Source organism: Callithrix jacchus, chromosome 3 (genome assembly GCF_049354715.1).
Source record: "Callithrix jacchus isolate 240 chromosome 3, calJac240_pri, whole genome shotgun sequence".
NCBI lineage: Eukaryota > Metazoa > Chordata > Mammalia > Primates > Cebidae > Callithrix > Callithrix jacchus.
This window is the reverse complement of record NC_133504.1, coordinates 122,414,071-122,430,794: the sequence shown is the minus strand read 5'-3', so window position 1 is coordinate 122,430,794 and position 16,724 is coordinate 122,414,071. Positions and strand designations below refer to the sequence as shown.

The 16,724-nt window shown below is 42.3% G+C and overlaps 2 protein-coding genes across 31 annotated transcripts in view; one reads left to right on the top strand and one right to left on the bottom strand.

Annotated features, from left to right (window-relative positions):
• G3BP2 (G3BP stress granule assembly factor 2) overlaps positions 1–11,720 on the bottom strand; it is an 88,771-nt gene extending 77,051 nt beyond the window's left edge. For 2 of the 19 annotated variants that reach the window (XM_035293538.3, XM_078367074.1), the window contains exons 1-3: positions 11,582–11,720; positions 11,363–11,482; positions 9,210–9,271 (exon numbers count right to left, since the gene is read on the bottom strand). The gene's annotated coding sequence lies outside the window, so the exon portion shown is untranslated. The remainder of the gene's footprint in view (positions 1–9,209; positions 9,272–11,362; positions 11,483–11,581) is intronic. The other 17 variants (XM_035293537.3, XM_035293547.3, XM_078367071.1 and 14 more) reach the window with 9 other exon arrangements.
• Positions 11,721–11,970: 250 nt separating this feature from the next.
• The window catches only part of USO1 (USO1 vesicle transport factor), an 86,605-nt gene continuing 81,851 nt past the window's right edge, over positions 11,971–16,724 (top strand). For 8 of the 12 annotated variants that reach the window (XM_078367065.1, XM_078367061.1, XM_003732483.6 and 5 more), the window contains exon 1: positions 11,971–12,189. Coding sequence is in view for 2 of the 12 variants with exons in the window: in XM_003732483.6 (XP_003732531.1) it covers positions 12,124–12,189 (66 nt within the window). In the remaining 10 variants the exon portion in view is untranslated. Of the gene's footprint in view, positions 12,190–13,835; positions 13,920–16,724 lie in introns of all 12 variants that reach the window. The other 4 variants (XM_078367066.1, XM_035293529.3, XM_078367064.1 and 1 more) reach the window with 1 other exon arrangement.

Here is a 16,724-nt window from a genome sequence, read left to right as displayed (position 1 = left end):
ATCCCAGCACTTTGGGAGGCCAAAGTGGAGGCCTGTTTGAGGCCAGGAGTTCAAGACCAGCCTGGGCAACACAGAGAGACTCTCTACAAAAATAAAATAAAATAAATTAGTCAGGCATGGTGACAAATGCCTGCAGTCCCAGCAACTCAGGAGGCTGAAGCAGGAGGATCCCTTGAGCCCAGGAATTTGAAGTTACAGTGAGCTATGAATGGGCCACTGTACTCCATCCTAGGCAACACAGTAAGACCCTGTCTCAAAAAAGAAAAAACAAAAACGTGATATCACTAATAATGGGAAAAACAGATGTCATGTACCTTCTGAGAAGATGTACTATGAAAAAGACAGCACTTCTGTGATATTCTAATTGTGAGGCAAGATCAGACAAACCTAAATTGAGGGGCATTCTGCAAAATAACTGACCAATACCATATTCTCCAAAACATCAAGACAATGAAAGAGAGAGAAAGATGGAGTAACTATTCCAGATTAAAAACAACCAGAGACATGACATATAAATAGAACATACAATCCTAAATTAGATCCTAGACCAGAAGAAAAAAAATTTTCCCCCAAAAAGGAAATTACTGGGACTACTGCCAAAATTTGGATAAGGCCTGTAGATTAATTAGATAATAGCCATGTATCAGTGTTCATTTCCTGGTTTTGATTATTAAGATCATTAAGAAAATATTTTTGTGTTTAGAAATTAGATACTGATGTATTTAGGTGGTCAAGTGGCATCATGCTTACAAATTCCTCTCACAAATTCAGGGGGAAAATCTATAAATTTAAAGAAAAGAAACGAGGCCAGGTGTGGTGGCTCACACCTGTAATCCCAGCACTTTAGGAGGCCGAGGGGTGGATCACCTGAGGTCAAGAGTTCGAGACCAGCCTGGCCAACATGGTGAAACCCTGTCTCTACTAAAAATACAAAAATTAGCCGGGTGTGGTGGCCGGGTGTAATCCCAGCTACTCAGGAGGCTGAGGCAGGAAAATCACTTGAACCCAGGAGGTGGAAGTTGCAGTGAGCTGAGATCGTGTCATTGCACTACCACCTGGGAAACAAGAGTGAAATCCCATTTCAGAAAAAAAAAAGAAAGAAAAGAAATTATAAAGCAGATGGAGTAAAAAGGATCACTTTTTGCAATCTTTCTGCAATTCTGAACTTAATTCAATATTGAAAGTTAAAAGGGTAGGAGAATGGGAAAGGCACACTCACTTACAGATACTTTTTCCCCTTCACTTTCGTCCTTTTTCCTGCCTAGAATAAGGAATGTGAAGCTGGAGATAGAACAGCCAGCCTGAAACCTCAGGTCAAGGATGTCTGCACAGATAAACTCCAGCTTGCATTCAAGCTGGCATTCTATAGCCTCTGTGTTAGTCCCTCACTGCCTGCCTCCTAGTTTAAGACACTCTTTAGTTTGGTTTTCCATTGCAGCACGTGATAATCACAATTGATACAACAAAGCTAAATAATTTGCCCAAGGTTACACCACTTCAAAAGTGGCAAGGTCTGTCTAGGTTTCCAAAGAAAACATGGTTTTCTGGTCTATATCATGCTGAAGTCTAGGCTTCTCTCTCTGTGAAACAGGAATAAGAATCTCTAGCAGTCCAGAATGAAAAACACACAGAAGAGTGCCTATGGCAGGGCCTGGCACAGAGGACAGAGGCTCAAATGTTTGCGGAATCAATAATTCAAGAAACCAAGCACATCTGTTTTCAGTATTCTGGTATACTGAGCTATTTTAAGTACTGGATAAAAAAAAACTGTATTTATGTGGGTGTAATACTCTAGCTGCTGCAGATATTAGTCAGCAATTTCATTCAGTTTCTTGGATCTCTCTTACACTTGATCCTCTTCCTCTTCTTTGCCTACGGTCTCCTTCACAGAAATCCTTCTACCCTCTCTTTGTCCATCAGTTCCCGTAACTCATCTCCCCATCAAAGGGGCAGAGTATGGATCCCACGTGAAAAGCTCTCTGAACAAAGTGGCTCTTCAGCTGGGGCAGGCAAGTGTTGGACCACAAGAAGGACCACCGTTCCCAGGTTGCCAGAAAAAAAATCAAAACTGCTGCACCAGGAAAGCCTAGCCTCTGGCCAGAGCTAAGCAACTATCCAGAGGTCCAGGCTCTAAAAGCTTCATGAAACAGTTAAAGGTGCAGGAAGGCACTCAATGCTAATCATCCCATCAGATTTGACCCAGGGCTTTTCTGAAGTTGATAGCAATCACTGATATCTTAACAAGAAATGTGTTAAATACCCCTTCACTGATTTGTTTTAAATGGGACAAATTATGAACTTTTAAAAAACAAAGATCTAGAATTATACCATAAATATCAAAATACCAGTACAGTCATTTTTCTCTGACCCAGATACTAGAACCAGACCTACATAGCAGCACCCTCACAGGAAGGAGACTGGCCGCTGCAATAACCTATACAGACCTTGGATTCTGAGCTATTTAGGAGTCACTACTCACATACTTGGTAAAGAGGGAGCACAGTTAGGACTAGGGTCTGGGTCACTTTGGGTCACACAGACTTTGCGGCCCTGTCCTGAAAAGGCCATGTGTGTGGGTATTCGAGGTGGGGAGAGGGCAGTGGGAAGAGCAAGCTGGAGTTCTTTTTTTTCTCCCCCCAAGACACAGTCTTGCTCTGTCACTCAGGCTGCAGTGCAGTGATGCAATCTCAGCTCATTGTAACCTCCACCTCCCAGGTTCAAGAGATTCTCGTGCCTCAGCCTTCCAAGTAGCTTACAGGCATGTGCTGTGATGCCCAGCTGGCTAATTTTTTGTATTTTTAGTAGAGATGGGGTTTCACCATGTTGGCCAGGCTAGTCTCAAACTCTTGAGCTCAAATAATCCACCTGCCACAGCTTCCCAAAGTGTTGGGATTACAGGCATGAGCCACCATGCCCAGCCCTCTTCTAGTTCTTTGTATCACCCACTAATATGGTGTTTGTGAGATCTTGTAAGGAAACATCAGGGAACAGAGGCCAAAGAGAAGACTTCTCGCCTTTGCCTCTTCATACTTACAGTCTTATCATGTTCCATCCCTCTGCCCATGGACTCCTAAGATGCTGGCAGAGAATTATGTCCACATCCAACTCCCTCTCCTTTTCCCAAATGACCTGCCTCAGCCAATTCTGGACCCTCCACATAACATCTGCAAATTACTGAGCCCATCCTGATGATCTTCCTAGTGTATCTGACAATCACAGGCCATTGGCATCTTACAGTCAACTTCATTAAAGAACTGGAATTACAGTTGGGTGTGATGACTTATGCCTGTAATTCCAGCACTTTGGGAGACTGAGGCGGGTGGGTCTTCAGGAGTTCTAGACCAGCTTGGGCAACATGGCGAAACCCCATCTCTACAATAAAATAAAATAAAAATTAGCTGAGTTTGGTGGTGCATGCCTGTAGTCCCAGCAGCTCAGGAGGCTGAGATGGGAGGATCACTTGAGCTTGGGAGAAGCGGGTTGCAGAGAAGGGACCTTGGAAGTATGGGCTCACTTTGGAAAGTTTTGGTCCAGGTCAGCTACCATCTGCTGGCCTGAAGGCCCAGTCTACCTTGAAATACCGTACTCTGATCTCAAGAAGCAACTCTGTCACTCCTTCCTACCACAAATACTTGCTTGGGGCATAGCCTCAGGCAAATGAGAGAGCAGCTTTGACTGCTCTAAAATCATAGCTTGCCGGGAAGGTGGCAACGACTCCATTATAAATCATCTTAAGTTTCAATGGAATCTTGGCATCAGCCAAAGTGAACTTCAAAGGCTTTGGTCTAGCTGTGGAATGGGACAGTAAAAACTGCAACCCTACCCTAGTTAATCAGGACATGCCTGTTCAGCTGGCTTGAGGTGTCCGGGGAGGGGCAATGGTGTTAGGAGGTAACAGTTAGATTCTCCACAAGAAACAGGGCTAGAGCCTGGATCAGATAAACTTGTCCCTCAATAAACAGTTTTATAAAAAGTCCTTTGGAAATGAAAATGATTTCCTAATTTAGGTGTTTCATAAGTAATTCCGCTTATTGCATTTTTTCTTTTTTGGAGTCTTGCTCTGTCACCCAGGCTGGAGTGCAATGGCACGATCTCCAATCACTGCAACCTCTGCCTCCTGGGTTCAAGCGATTCTCCTGCCTCAGTCTCCCAACCACACCTGGCTAATTTTTTGTATTTTTAGTAGAGACAGTGTTTCACTATGTTTGCCAGGCTGGTCTTGAACTCCTGACCTTGTGATCCATCCACCTCAGTTTCCCAAAGTGCTGGCCACTGTGCCCAGCTATATTTTCTTAAAAATGGAAACACACCTGGATTATACTTTCCTAATATATATATATATATATATATATATATATATATATATAGAGAGAGAGAGAGAGAGAGAGAGAGAGAGAGATTTGCTTGCTGATTTAAGTACAACGCAACGTCAAATGACTTTTATTAAATAATGTAACATGATCTTTTGAATCTTTGCAGAGGCAGAACTGATCCTGGCATATACTAGCGATAATGCTGGAAAATGATTTTTTAAAAAACTGGCAAGCAGCTTAAGTACATTAGGGGATACAGTGAGTATGTATTGTTTTTCCTATCCTGATACACATTCTCCTGGTACAGTATTCCAGATTTCCTTTGAGAAACATGAACGTCCCTGTTGCCTAGCCCTTATGCCATATGCTTTGAGATGAGATGAAGACTTCTACTCCTTGCTTTAAAGGTGGGAATATGATTCCAGGCCAATCAGATCATCTCAAACCTTAGACTACAGGAATTGGCTCACCACATAGGCATGAGGCCCAATCAGGTTCAGTGAGTCACAAGGAGACTTTTACTAGGACTCTTAGGAGAGAGGTTGGGAGTCTTCTTTGATGAACTTGGGCAGGGGAGACTAGGACTATAGGTCCTGGCAGCCATCTTGCCCCTCTCGGAGCCAGAGGAAAAAAACAATAAGGAGAGCAGGGTCCAGAAATAGTAGAAACCCAGATCATGGGGAAATTGGCTTGATACCCCAGATTAAGTCTCATCTGAAGTAACAGACTTTTCAGTAACATGAGCCAGTAGGGTTGGAGTTGAAGACTTACAGGGTAATATCTTTAAATGTTCAGTTGTTAAGAAATTGATAACACCGAAGATGATCAAGGTCTCCACTCTAACCATTATTGAGTACTTACTATGTTTCAAGTACTAAGTACTATGAACGTTACAGATATTATCTAATAAAAATCCCAAAACCACCACACGAGGCAACAATTACCATTCCTTTCAAAAAAAAAAAAATGCAGGAACTGTGGGCTCTCCAGCATGGGAGACACCTCAACGATTCCAAGTCCTTGCCTTGGTCTCATTTCTTATCTCCTGAGACAGTAGCTGTCCAACATTGTAGCCTCTGACTTTTTGTTCAAATGAAATAGTAAGTATAAACAAATGAAACCAATCAAATGGAGCAGGATGGGGACCCAGAACCTTCTTCATTTTTTGTTTTTCTGAGAAATGGTCTCACTGTGTTGCCCGGGCTGGAGTGCAATGGCACAATCTTGACCCACTGCAACTTCAAGCGATTCTCATGCCTCAACCTCCTGCGCACAGCAGGAATGATAGTCGTGTGCCACCACGCCCAGCCACCAGAACCTTCTTTCCTGGACTCTCTTCTCCCAAGGACTTCTTAAGGCTTTTAAAAATATTCTGAAGCTTGGAGCAGTTGGTTCACACATGCAATCTCAGCATTTTGGGAGGCTGTGGGGGAGAATAGATTGAGGCCAGGAGTTCTACACCAACCTGGGCAATATAGCAAGACTTCACCTCTACAAAAAAAAAAAAAAAAATTAGCCAAGCATGATGGTCTGTACCTGTAGTCCTAGCTACTCAGGAGGCTGAGACAGGAAGAGCTTTTGAGCCAAGGAGTTCCAGGATGCGGTGAGCAATGACTGTACCACTGCACTCCAGCCTGGGTAACACAACGAGAGCCTATCTTAAAAAAAATTGAAAAGCACTGCCAAGTATGGTGGCTCATGCCCATAATCCCGGCACTTTGGGAAGCCGAGGCAGGTGGATCACCTGAGGTCAGGAGTTCAAGACCAGACTGACCAACAGGAAGAAACCCCCATCTCTACTAAAAATCCAAAAAATTAGCTGGGTGTGGTGGTGCATGCCTGTAATCTCAGCTACTCAGGAGACCGAGGCAGGAGAATCATTTGAACGTGGGAGGCAGAGGTTGTGGTGAGCCAAGATCACTCCACTGCACTCCAGCCTGGGCAACAAGAGCAAAATTCCATCTAAAAAAAAAAAATTTGAAAAATACTTTATGAAATACAGTAAGAAAGGACAAGGAAGCTCTCTATATATTGATATGGACCAATCTCCAAGACATATTAAATTGGAAAAACATGGTGTGGAACAGTGTATACGATGTGCTACATTTACTTGTGTTATTAAAAAAAATGAGAATATAGACATATTTGTATATCTGTAAGGAGTTAAATAATTATTAATATTGATTGCTTGGATGTCCAAGGAGTGGCAGGGACACTTTTTACTATATACCTTTTGTGCTTTTTATTTTAACCATATGAATGTATTACCTAAAAGAAAAGAAAAACCACTGTTATTAGTGTAGTGCATCTCAAAGCAAGCTGGGTTGGCCACGGGGATACTAAGATGGTTCCTTTATGAGCTGAGATCTGATTGTAAAAATATAAGTCCTGGGCCAGGCGCGGTGGCTCAAGCCTGTAATCCCAGCACTTTGGGAGGCCGAGGCAGATGGATCACGAGGTCAAGATATTGAGACCATCCTGGTCAACATGGTGAAACCCCATCTACTAAAGGTACAAAAAATTAGCTGGGCATGGTGGCACGTGCCTGTAATCCCAGGTACTCAGGAGGCTGAGGCAGGAGAATTGCCTGAACCCAGGAGGCGGAGGTTGCGGTGAGCCGAGATTGCGCCATTGCACTCCAGCCTGGATAACAAGAGCGAAACTCCGTCTCAAAAAAAAAAAAATATGAAAGTCCTTTCTTTCACAAAGATTTATCTTTATATATGATAAAAAGTAACTACTAAGCTAGTCATTAAAGACTGCCAAAATAGTCATAAACTAAAACTAGCATGTTAATAGGATCTAAGAACCCTAATTCACACTCTACTGAGGAAATCTGGGTGCTCTGCAATGCTTAGCAACAATGCAGAATTTCTACTCCTATGCATATAAGCCAATATTAGGAACTTCCTCAATTGGGGAATTCATCCATTAAAGAATTACCAAGTTTTTATTTGGTGCCAGATGCTGTACTAAGCACTAGGGATAAAGCAATTTACAAAAGAACTAAAATCTTTGCCCTGATGAGGGTAGTCTTCTGGTGGGGGTAAATAGACAATAAACAAGAAAAATATGTAAATTATATACTGTATTTCAATAAATCTACAATGCATGTTTTCCCCCCATTTTCTGCCTGAAATTCAGATCTTTTGGCAAGTTTTTTTTTTTCTTTATCTAGGGTACACTTAATAGCACAGCAGATCTCATGAAATATGGGAACATAGTGTGTATGGGAGAATAATATATCAGACTGATTAAGTGCTACAGAGGAAAATAAGCAGACCAGAGAAAAAAGGAGTATGAGGAGGTTGCAACTTAGACTATTCAGGAAAGATCTATTAACATTTAAGCAAACTTAAAGACAGTGAAGAGTGACCCTTACGTCTATGTGGATGAAGTAGCAAGCATTCCAAATACAGGAAAGAACAATTGCAAAGGGCATAAGGAGGGGAGAAGGTCTCAGAAACATCAAGGAAGCCAGGTGATGTGGCTGGAGAGGAGTGAATCAGATGGAATGTGGCACAGGAGATGATATAAGGGCCAGATTATATATGGACCTGACAGGCCACCTTTCTACTTAGTGCATGATCATTGTCTTGCGTCTAGAAAAGTAGGATAAGGTACTACATAAGAACGCAGGCTTTGGAGCCAGATTATCCTCTATGACATTGGTCAAGTTACCCTCTTAACCTGTTTTCCCATCTGCAAAATAGGGCTAATAACCTACCCACCTCATAGGGTTGTTGTGAGAATTAAGCAAATTATTTTCTATAAAGAACTCTGAACAGAGCCTGGCCAATAAAGAGCACTATGTGTCTGATACGGTTATTGATTAGTCATGGCTTTTCAGTGCTGCTTCCTATAGATTGAAATCATCAATTTATTTTGCTACATGTTGTTTGGTTAATGCATAATACCTAATTATATCAACAATGTTTGTAGATTTTTCTAGCAACTAGTCTTTTTTTTTTTATTTTGAGACAGGGTCTCATTCTATGATCCCAGCTGGAATGCAGTGACACAATCATGGTTCACTGCAGCCTTGATCTCCCAGGCTCAAGAGGTCTTCCCACAGCCTCCCAAGTAAGTGGGACTACAGGCTGGGACTGCAGGCATGTGCCACCATGCTCAGCTAATATTTTATTTTTTGTAGAGATGGGGTTTTGCCACATTGCCCAGGCTGGTCTCAAACTCCTGAGCTTAAGTGATCCTCCCACCTTGGCTTCCCAAAGTGCTGGGATTACAGGCATGAGCCACGTCTTTAAAAACCTACTTATGATACTGAAGGGACTTATAATGTAGCAAAATAATAAATAAATAAAAACCTATATATATTTCAAATACAAATGATCATTGCTATATATCCTCCTAAGCAGGCATTGACAGTATTCCACCTCACTACTACCCCAAGTAAAAAAACAATCTTATGCAATTAGATTTCATTGCTTTTGCTGAGTTTTCCACTAGAAAGTAAGAAACGATAGGAAAAAAAGAAAGCAATTTTAAAAATGGATTTCAAACCAATGAATCTTGTTCACTGATCTATTGTCAGGTTTGGCTTAGAAAAAGAAGAATCATTCGTTTTCTTTTTGATTATATGTATTTTAATGATTCACGGCACTCTTATCCTGAATGCTTAGATTTATGAAAGCCAGAAATGTAACCATGCAAGTCAGGGGGTCACAATTTGTTCATGATTTCTCTTCCTTTATTAAGTCAGGTAGTTCCTGAACATCTACCATGTTAAAAAAAATTATACTAGATGATTAAAGGGTGCAAACAGGAATATAACACAGTCCCCGACTTTTCTCTACAAATCATAGAAGTGGATTAATATGTAACTCTCTTCTTCTGAAATAAGGAGTCCATTTCATGGTTGTTCTGTAGGGACAATACCTTGGGGATCTCACCTTCAGCGCATCGGCACCCAACTGTCTATCCCTCCTGTTCAGGGGCTGCTGTTGGGGAAGAAAACAAGTCAAATGCAGGGAAAACTCATAGTAAGCTGTTACTACTATACTCATTAAAGTATAGTAACCAACTTTCCTCACTGAAGTGTAGTAACCTACTGTACCCACCAAAGTTTAAAACAAAACAGGGCCAGGCACAGTGGCTGACATTTGTAATCCCAGCACTTTAGGAGGCCAAGGTGGGCGGATCACCTGAGGTCGGCAGATCGAGAACAGCTTGACCAACATGGAGAAACACCGTCTCTACTAAAAATACAAAAAAAATTAGCCGGGCATGGTGGTGCATGCCTATAAACCCAGCTACTCAGGAGACTGAGGCAGGAGAATTGCTTGAACCCAGGAGGCGGAGGTTGCAGTGAGCCGAGATCACACCATTGCACTCCAACTTGGGCAACAAGGGCAAAACTCCGTCTCAAAACAAAACAAAACAAGGCATTTGATAGGGCTGGTGCCTTTAAACAACTTTGCTAAAATGTCAAGGCACTCTTTTTAATTACTAAATAAGGGGAGTAACAGACAGCTGTGGCCCACTCCATCTGTGAGCCTCATTCCTGATGATGGGGTAGAGTGAGGTTTAGGGATGGGTGAGGCTTAGGGGCTTGAGTGAAGTTCTTTAGAGCATTTCTTGGTAATAAAAATGCTGAGTATTTACTGGTTACCTTTTTTAGGCTGCAACAAAATGCTCCCATGGAAAATGACTACAGTAAAATGTCAAGTGTATATAGTTTTCAAGCAGAGGACAATGCTTAGTGCACAGTATTTTTGGCAGTATGACCCCACCATTCTCCAAGTTGCACAGGCTTAAAATGTTGGCACTAGGAAACACATTGCCTATGATGTGTTCCCTACAATTCCACTTTACAGATTAAAAAAAGGGAACCTCCTCCTTAGCATAATTTTCATATATTCTTTCAATGATTTATTCATTTATCCATCAATATCACCTTTTATGAGACAGTGGTAAGCAACAGAGATATAAAATGAATAAACATAGTCCTGCCCTTAACAGTTTGGTTTAACAAGCGTTTATTGAATGTCCACCATATATAGTATTAATAACTGCAAAGTGCTAGCATATAGATATATACTTAGATTTTAGGGAAAGCTTTCAAGAATGATGCCAAAGTTGAGTCTTAAGGAATTAGCAGGAGTTTGCTTGATGAAGAGAAGGGAGGGGAAGGGCGTATCCACGTCTGAGAAAAATGTCCAGAGTATGTGGGGGAGGCAGAAGCTGAAAAAGTAGTCAGAAGCCAATCACAATAGGCCTGTATGACAAACTAAGGAGTTTGGACTTTATTTTAGAGAGAAAGGGGAAACAACTGAAGGATTTTTAAAAGACTGACATAAACAGATGTTTTGTTGTTGTTAGTCTCTCCCAAGGGAGGACTGGAGATTGGACTTTCTGAAGGAAGCCAGGGCTGAATGCAGACAAACTAGTTAGGAGGCTGTTGCTGTAATCTCAACGAGAAATGATGAGAACATAATCTATATCATAGGCATAGAGAATGGAGAGCAGAGGACCTATCTGAGAAATAGTCATTTATATAAAAATGATAGGACGTGACTATTGATTGGACATGCGTGGGTGGAAAGCCAGAGTCTAAGATTCTTCCCAGCCTCCTCTGTCTAGCTTAGGCACTTATTTGGACAGTGGTACTACTGAGCACGGCATGCACACAGTAGAAGCAGCGTATTGACTTTTTTTCTTTAAGGGAGGCAGGGGAAGATGAGTTCAATTTTAAAGGCTGAATCTGAGACCTGAGGGGAATCCAAGAGGAGAGGTGCATGAGTCAGTAAACTAACTAGACCCTGTGCTTTTTAGCCTCAAGAAATTTACAAGATTATTCCAGAAGCATGTGTACTGACAACCTCACTGCCGGAGAAACAGGCATATCAATTTGAGAAAATGACATTTTTTTCAGGTTAAAAAAAAACACTGAAAACGCAGGGGTTAATAGTTAATAACAAAACATTATGTTACTCGCCAAACTGACACAGCAGAACAATGTATTTCTCTAGTAAGCTAAATGTAGAGTTTGGTGGGTTTCCTTCTGACGACACTTGAAAATTGAGGTGTACCTGGTGTTTAGATCTAGGAATTCCTTTGAGCAGGTTTGAAGAGCAAGAGCTGAGAAATGCGCCCTCCAGTGGCAGTGGAATGAGGGGCGTCTAGTACCCTTTTTACCACCAAACAAAGCCCTGTAAAGAAATGCAATTTACCGGGATAAGAAAGCCACAACGCTGGTACTACTAAACCGTCAAACCAAACGAACCCTCCCAGGGGCCGGAACCCCTTACCTGTCACGTCGGCCGAAGGAAAATTTCACTTTCGACTCAAAAAGAATAAGACCTCAGATTTGATAGCTTGCAGTAAGTCCCGCTCGGGAGCAATTAAACACCCTGCGTGCAAGTTGAAACGCGTAACCAAATCCTCTCCACCCTGCAGGGCCGGGCTTCGACCACGTGGGTGGCTGCGGCCAGCGGGAACAATCCGCGAAGGGCGGGGGTAGAAGCGAGTCCTGAGGAGGGAGGCAGGGCCTACGCAGTGGGCGGGGCTCCGGCGGAACGTAGCTACGAGGTTTCTCTCGCCTCCGCTCCCCTTTTGCCTTCAACCTTCGAGCCGCCACGTAATGCCACGTCCCCGCGCATGCGCATCTTGGCCGCTGCTGGCGGCTGTTTCCGGGCTTAAGGGGCTAGATCGGCCGCCGAGTTGGAGGCGGTGGTGGATGCGGTAGGAGAGTGTGGAGTGCGGAATTGGGGGTCAGGCCCTGCGGAAGGCGGGGAAGTTGTCTTCGTTTCTTTCCCGGAGGGGCCGATAAACCAGGTGGCTGAAAGGCAAGATGAATTTCCTCCGTGGGGTAATGGGGGGTCAGAGTGCCGGACCCCAGCACACAGAAGCGGAGACGGTGAGAGGAGCGGCGGGTCTGGGACTTGGGAAGGGGTCCGGGCAGGGACAGGGAGGGAGCACTCGGAGACCCGAAGGTCACCTCCCGCGTTCCACCATGGAAGGGAGATCCACAAGCCGCCTCCACCTTTGCCCTCCTTCCGCTCTTGAAATCCCAGAGTTACTTCCTCAAGCCCCCATCGTAGTCCCCATCACTGCGGCTTGGCCGGACTGACGGCAGCCGCGCCCCACAAGCTGCGTAGGCCCCGAAGCTTGGGCTAGGAGAGTGGTCCGCGGGTGGTACCTCCCGGGAAGGGACGGATCGGGACAGTGCTGGCGCGAACTGCCTCCCACGCCCCTCGGGGCTGTGGGCCCGTCCCTCCTTCCCTTTCGCCTGTGTCTGCACTGGCCGAGACGAGCCTGAAGTCCTGCTCCCTCCCTCGCAGTCTGAAACTGGGGCGTTGGAGAAGATTGCATGGTTTAAAACCCAGCTGTTGGTGAGAGCATGTGGCTAAGAATAAAACGATATTCTTTGGGGCACAAATCCACCTGCTCCTGTCCCATCAGAACGCCTGGTGTCATTTGTTCCGATCCCGTTTTTTCGAGCTGACCCAAATATATATCATTTGGCAAATGCTACCTTGGACGTAGTAGGGATATTTCCCGCTCAAACTGCTTTAGGGACACATTCACCGCTTTCTGCCTGAACTCGTAAGGACATTATTTGCAGCGTTATTTTTTTTTTAATGGTTAGCCGCTGAAAACAGTATTGAATAGTTGCTTAGATTCTAGGTTTAGAATATACTTATTTTGAACTTTGGTTATTGTTTAATGGAATCGAAGGTGTACGACTTTTTGAAGTAAACTTTTTATTTGAGAATCATTTTAGATATACATAAAAGTGACCAAGTATAACATTTTAATGGCTAACTTTGGGTAGTATTTATGTACATAACTTTGTTCATGGGATCCTGAGGAATAATATAGTAGCTTTCATTTACCTTGTACTCGGTACTGTGTTGAGCTCTTTATATTCCACACTCTACTTTAATCGTTAACTGCCCTGCAGGATAGGTGACAGTATTCTCACTTTGAAAGTCAAAAAAATGAGGCTTAGAGAGGTGAAGTAACTTGACCCATGTCACACTGCTAGTAATAGAGCCAAGATTCAACCAAGAAGTACCTTGAAAGGCTAGACTCTATTGCTCATGCCTGTGTTTCAATACTTTTTGAGAACTTATAATATTAAAATTAATTGCAGGTGGTCACAGTGACACAGGTCTATAATCCTGGCTACTGGGGATGCTAAGCCAAGGCGGATCGCTTGAGCCCAGGAGTTTGAGACTAGCCTGGGCAACATGAAAAGATTCCATCTTAAAAAAAATATTGCACAGATCTGGTTACAATTGTTTAAAGCATAAGATGAAAGTTGGTAAATCAGTTTCCTTCATTTGAAAATCACTTTTCTGTCTCTCTGTCACATACACACAGGCACACATTTGGCTTCACTCATCCATTCCCACTTGGCAACAAGTCAGCCTGAGCTATCCTACTAGAAGACCATGTTCTGTCTGGGTTACCATAGTCATGCCATAATCACAGCCCACCACTTACTTTGTCTGATATTTGTGTTTGTGACACCAGGTTATGAAATATGGTTTATTACAGCTTACGTTGTGGAGTTAGACCTTGATTTCAATCCTGGCTTTCCACCCTGATTGGATTGGATATGTGAGAGATAGCTGATACCCTGTAAGTAAAATAAGGAAAATGCCTGCTTTTCAGGATGTAATGAAGATTAAGTGAAATAAATAGAAAGAGCCTGGTACTTAGTAGATGTATAACGAGGGGTAATTTTTACTCTGTGTAGGTTGAACGAAGAATACCCATTCCTGTTTTTGTTATTATTGCCCTTATCACGGTGACTTCTGTAGAAAAGATGGAATAGAATTCACAGTATATAGGGTTTTATCGCTAGACGGTCCCAGATAGAGCCTCTTCATTTTATAGGCACCGAGCACTAAAGCAGCTTGCACAATGTTGAAAAGTTGGAGCTAGAACATTTTGATCTTGCCATTGTGGGTGGAATAGCATAGTTTTTATATCACAATTTGAAATGAAGCTTGAGTATCACTTGTGTATGTTGCATATATTAACTTAAAGTGAGGGTACTTTCTTGTTCTGGCCTAACTTTGAGTATGTACATTCAAAATTGGAAAAATAATTTGTCTTCTATTTTTTTTCTTTTTAATCACCTCCCCAGTAAAGTAATTTGTATTCTGAAGATAATTACTCTAGGTGCAATATGAATAAAACTTCTTTCACAATTTCATTCCGTCAGGAAGTAAGACAGGCATAAGGGGTCATGGATTACTAATTTAAAAGTATTTATAGAGCATCAGTGGAATACAGTACAGTATTAGATGTTTTAATTGGTGATTTAGTCTGGCCAGGATATTTGAGTTACCAGAGCTTTGAACCTCTAGCTTCTATATTATCATTTATTATTTTGTAGTTTTTTTCCATTTCTGCAAAATTAATTTTTTTTCATTGTGTCTTTCCACTTTTCTTGCTTTTTCTAACATCCTTTTCCAATGGAAGGCCTTTTTTCTTCATCTGAATTTGACCTGTTATTTAAATTCATCATCAGTGCCTTCCCTAGTCTGTACTTTACCCCACCACATTTCACATACTCTTTCCCTTCTGAGCTATCTTTACATTTTAACTACAGTGTGCATATATCTTATTCCTTCCAGACTCTTAAAGTGTCTTTAGAGCAGGGTTCATACGTATTTTAATCTTTGTTTTTCCACAGTAGTAGATGCCCAGTAAATATTTGTGAAATGAATTAATTATAGTTTTATTTAAAAGGAATCACAGATCTGTAATTGTAGCAACTTACAAATTACTAGGTACTAAAACAAGACTTTTTAAAGACTAGAAATTGAAGTTCTCAAATGATCGAAGTTCATTGTGTCAAACTTTTTACTTAAGGGAGTTTTCAGATTTACTAAATGCTTCGACTGCTTTCCTGTTTTTCTCTTACTGAATTTATCTTTTAATTGTGAAAGCGTTATGTGATTGATTCTATAGTATCTAGGTTTTCATACTCTTAGTTGAGAGTAACTTTGGACTGATATGAGATGTTCTTCAGGCCAGGCGAGGCTGAGCGCAGTGGCTCATGTCTGTAATCCCAGCAATTTGGGAGGCCAAGGCAGGCTGAGCACTTGAGGTCAGGAGTTTGAGACCAACCTGACCAACATGGTGAAACTAAAAATACAAAAATTAGCTGGGCATGGTGGTGCTGGCTTGTAATCCTAGCTACATGGCAGGCTGAGGCTAGAGAATTGAGGTGGAGGTTGCAGTGAGCAACCACTGAGTGGCTGAAATCACGCCACTGCATTTCAACCTGGGTGAGAGAGCGAGACTCTGTCTCAGAAAAAAGATGTTCTGGCCAGATGAGGTGTCTCATCATGCCCGTAATCCCAGAACTTTAGGAGGCCGAGGAGGGTGGATTACCTGAGATTAGTGGTTCGAGACCAGCCTGGCCAACATGGCAAAACCCTGTCTCTATTAAAAATAACAAAAATTATTTGGGCGTGGTGGCAGGTACCTGTAATCCCAGCAGAGAATCACTTGAACCCAGGAGGCAGAGATTGCAGTGAACCAAGATTGCCCTATTGCACTCCAGAGCCTGGGCAACAAAAGCGAAGCTCCATCTCAAAAAAAAAAGAAAGAAAGAAAAAAGACGTTCTTCAGAACCTGTCAGGTAGTAAATATTTTGTCATAGGATAGTCAATAGTTCTGTAAAGTACTGGATATTTTAAATCCAGAATTTTATCCACATTAGACTTTTTCTGTTTTAGAGTCATGTACTTTTAAATTTGATTCTCTTTTTACTCGACACTGATTTCTGGTGATTGAGGCCTCTTTCGCCTTGACATAGTTTGCTTGGTACAACTAAACATTATTATAGTAAAAATCTTATTCATGCTTTTGTTTTTCACTTTTCTCTTTTTCCCTAACCATGCTTCATGCTTTTGAATGCTTTTGAATGCTTACATGTACTCAGTTTTATATCTGCCTTCCAACTAGTACTTTTTTTTTGGAGACAGTCTTGCTCTGTCGCCAAGGCTGGAGTGCAGTGGCACAATCTTGGCTCACTGCAACCTCCACCTCCTGGCTTCAAGCAGTTCTCCTGCCTCAGTCTCCCAAGTAGCTGGGACTACAGGCACATACCATCATGCCTGGCTAATTTTTTTGTATTCTAGTAGAAAGGGGTTTCACTGTGTTGCCCAGGCTGGTCTCAAACTCCTGAGCTCAGGTAGTCTGCCCACCTCAGCCTCTTAAAGTGCTAGGATTGCAGGCATGAGCCACTGTGCCTGGCCCCCAACTAGTACCTTTTCTTAAAGCTAGTTTCTTGAAAATTCCAAGCAAATGTTAACTACATTTAATGATGATTCATAGAGGCATTTTCTGTTCTCAAGTTGGACCCTGAGACTTGAAAGTTGCTAATGTCCAGAAAAAGTATACAGAATTAGAACATTGTTATAGGGT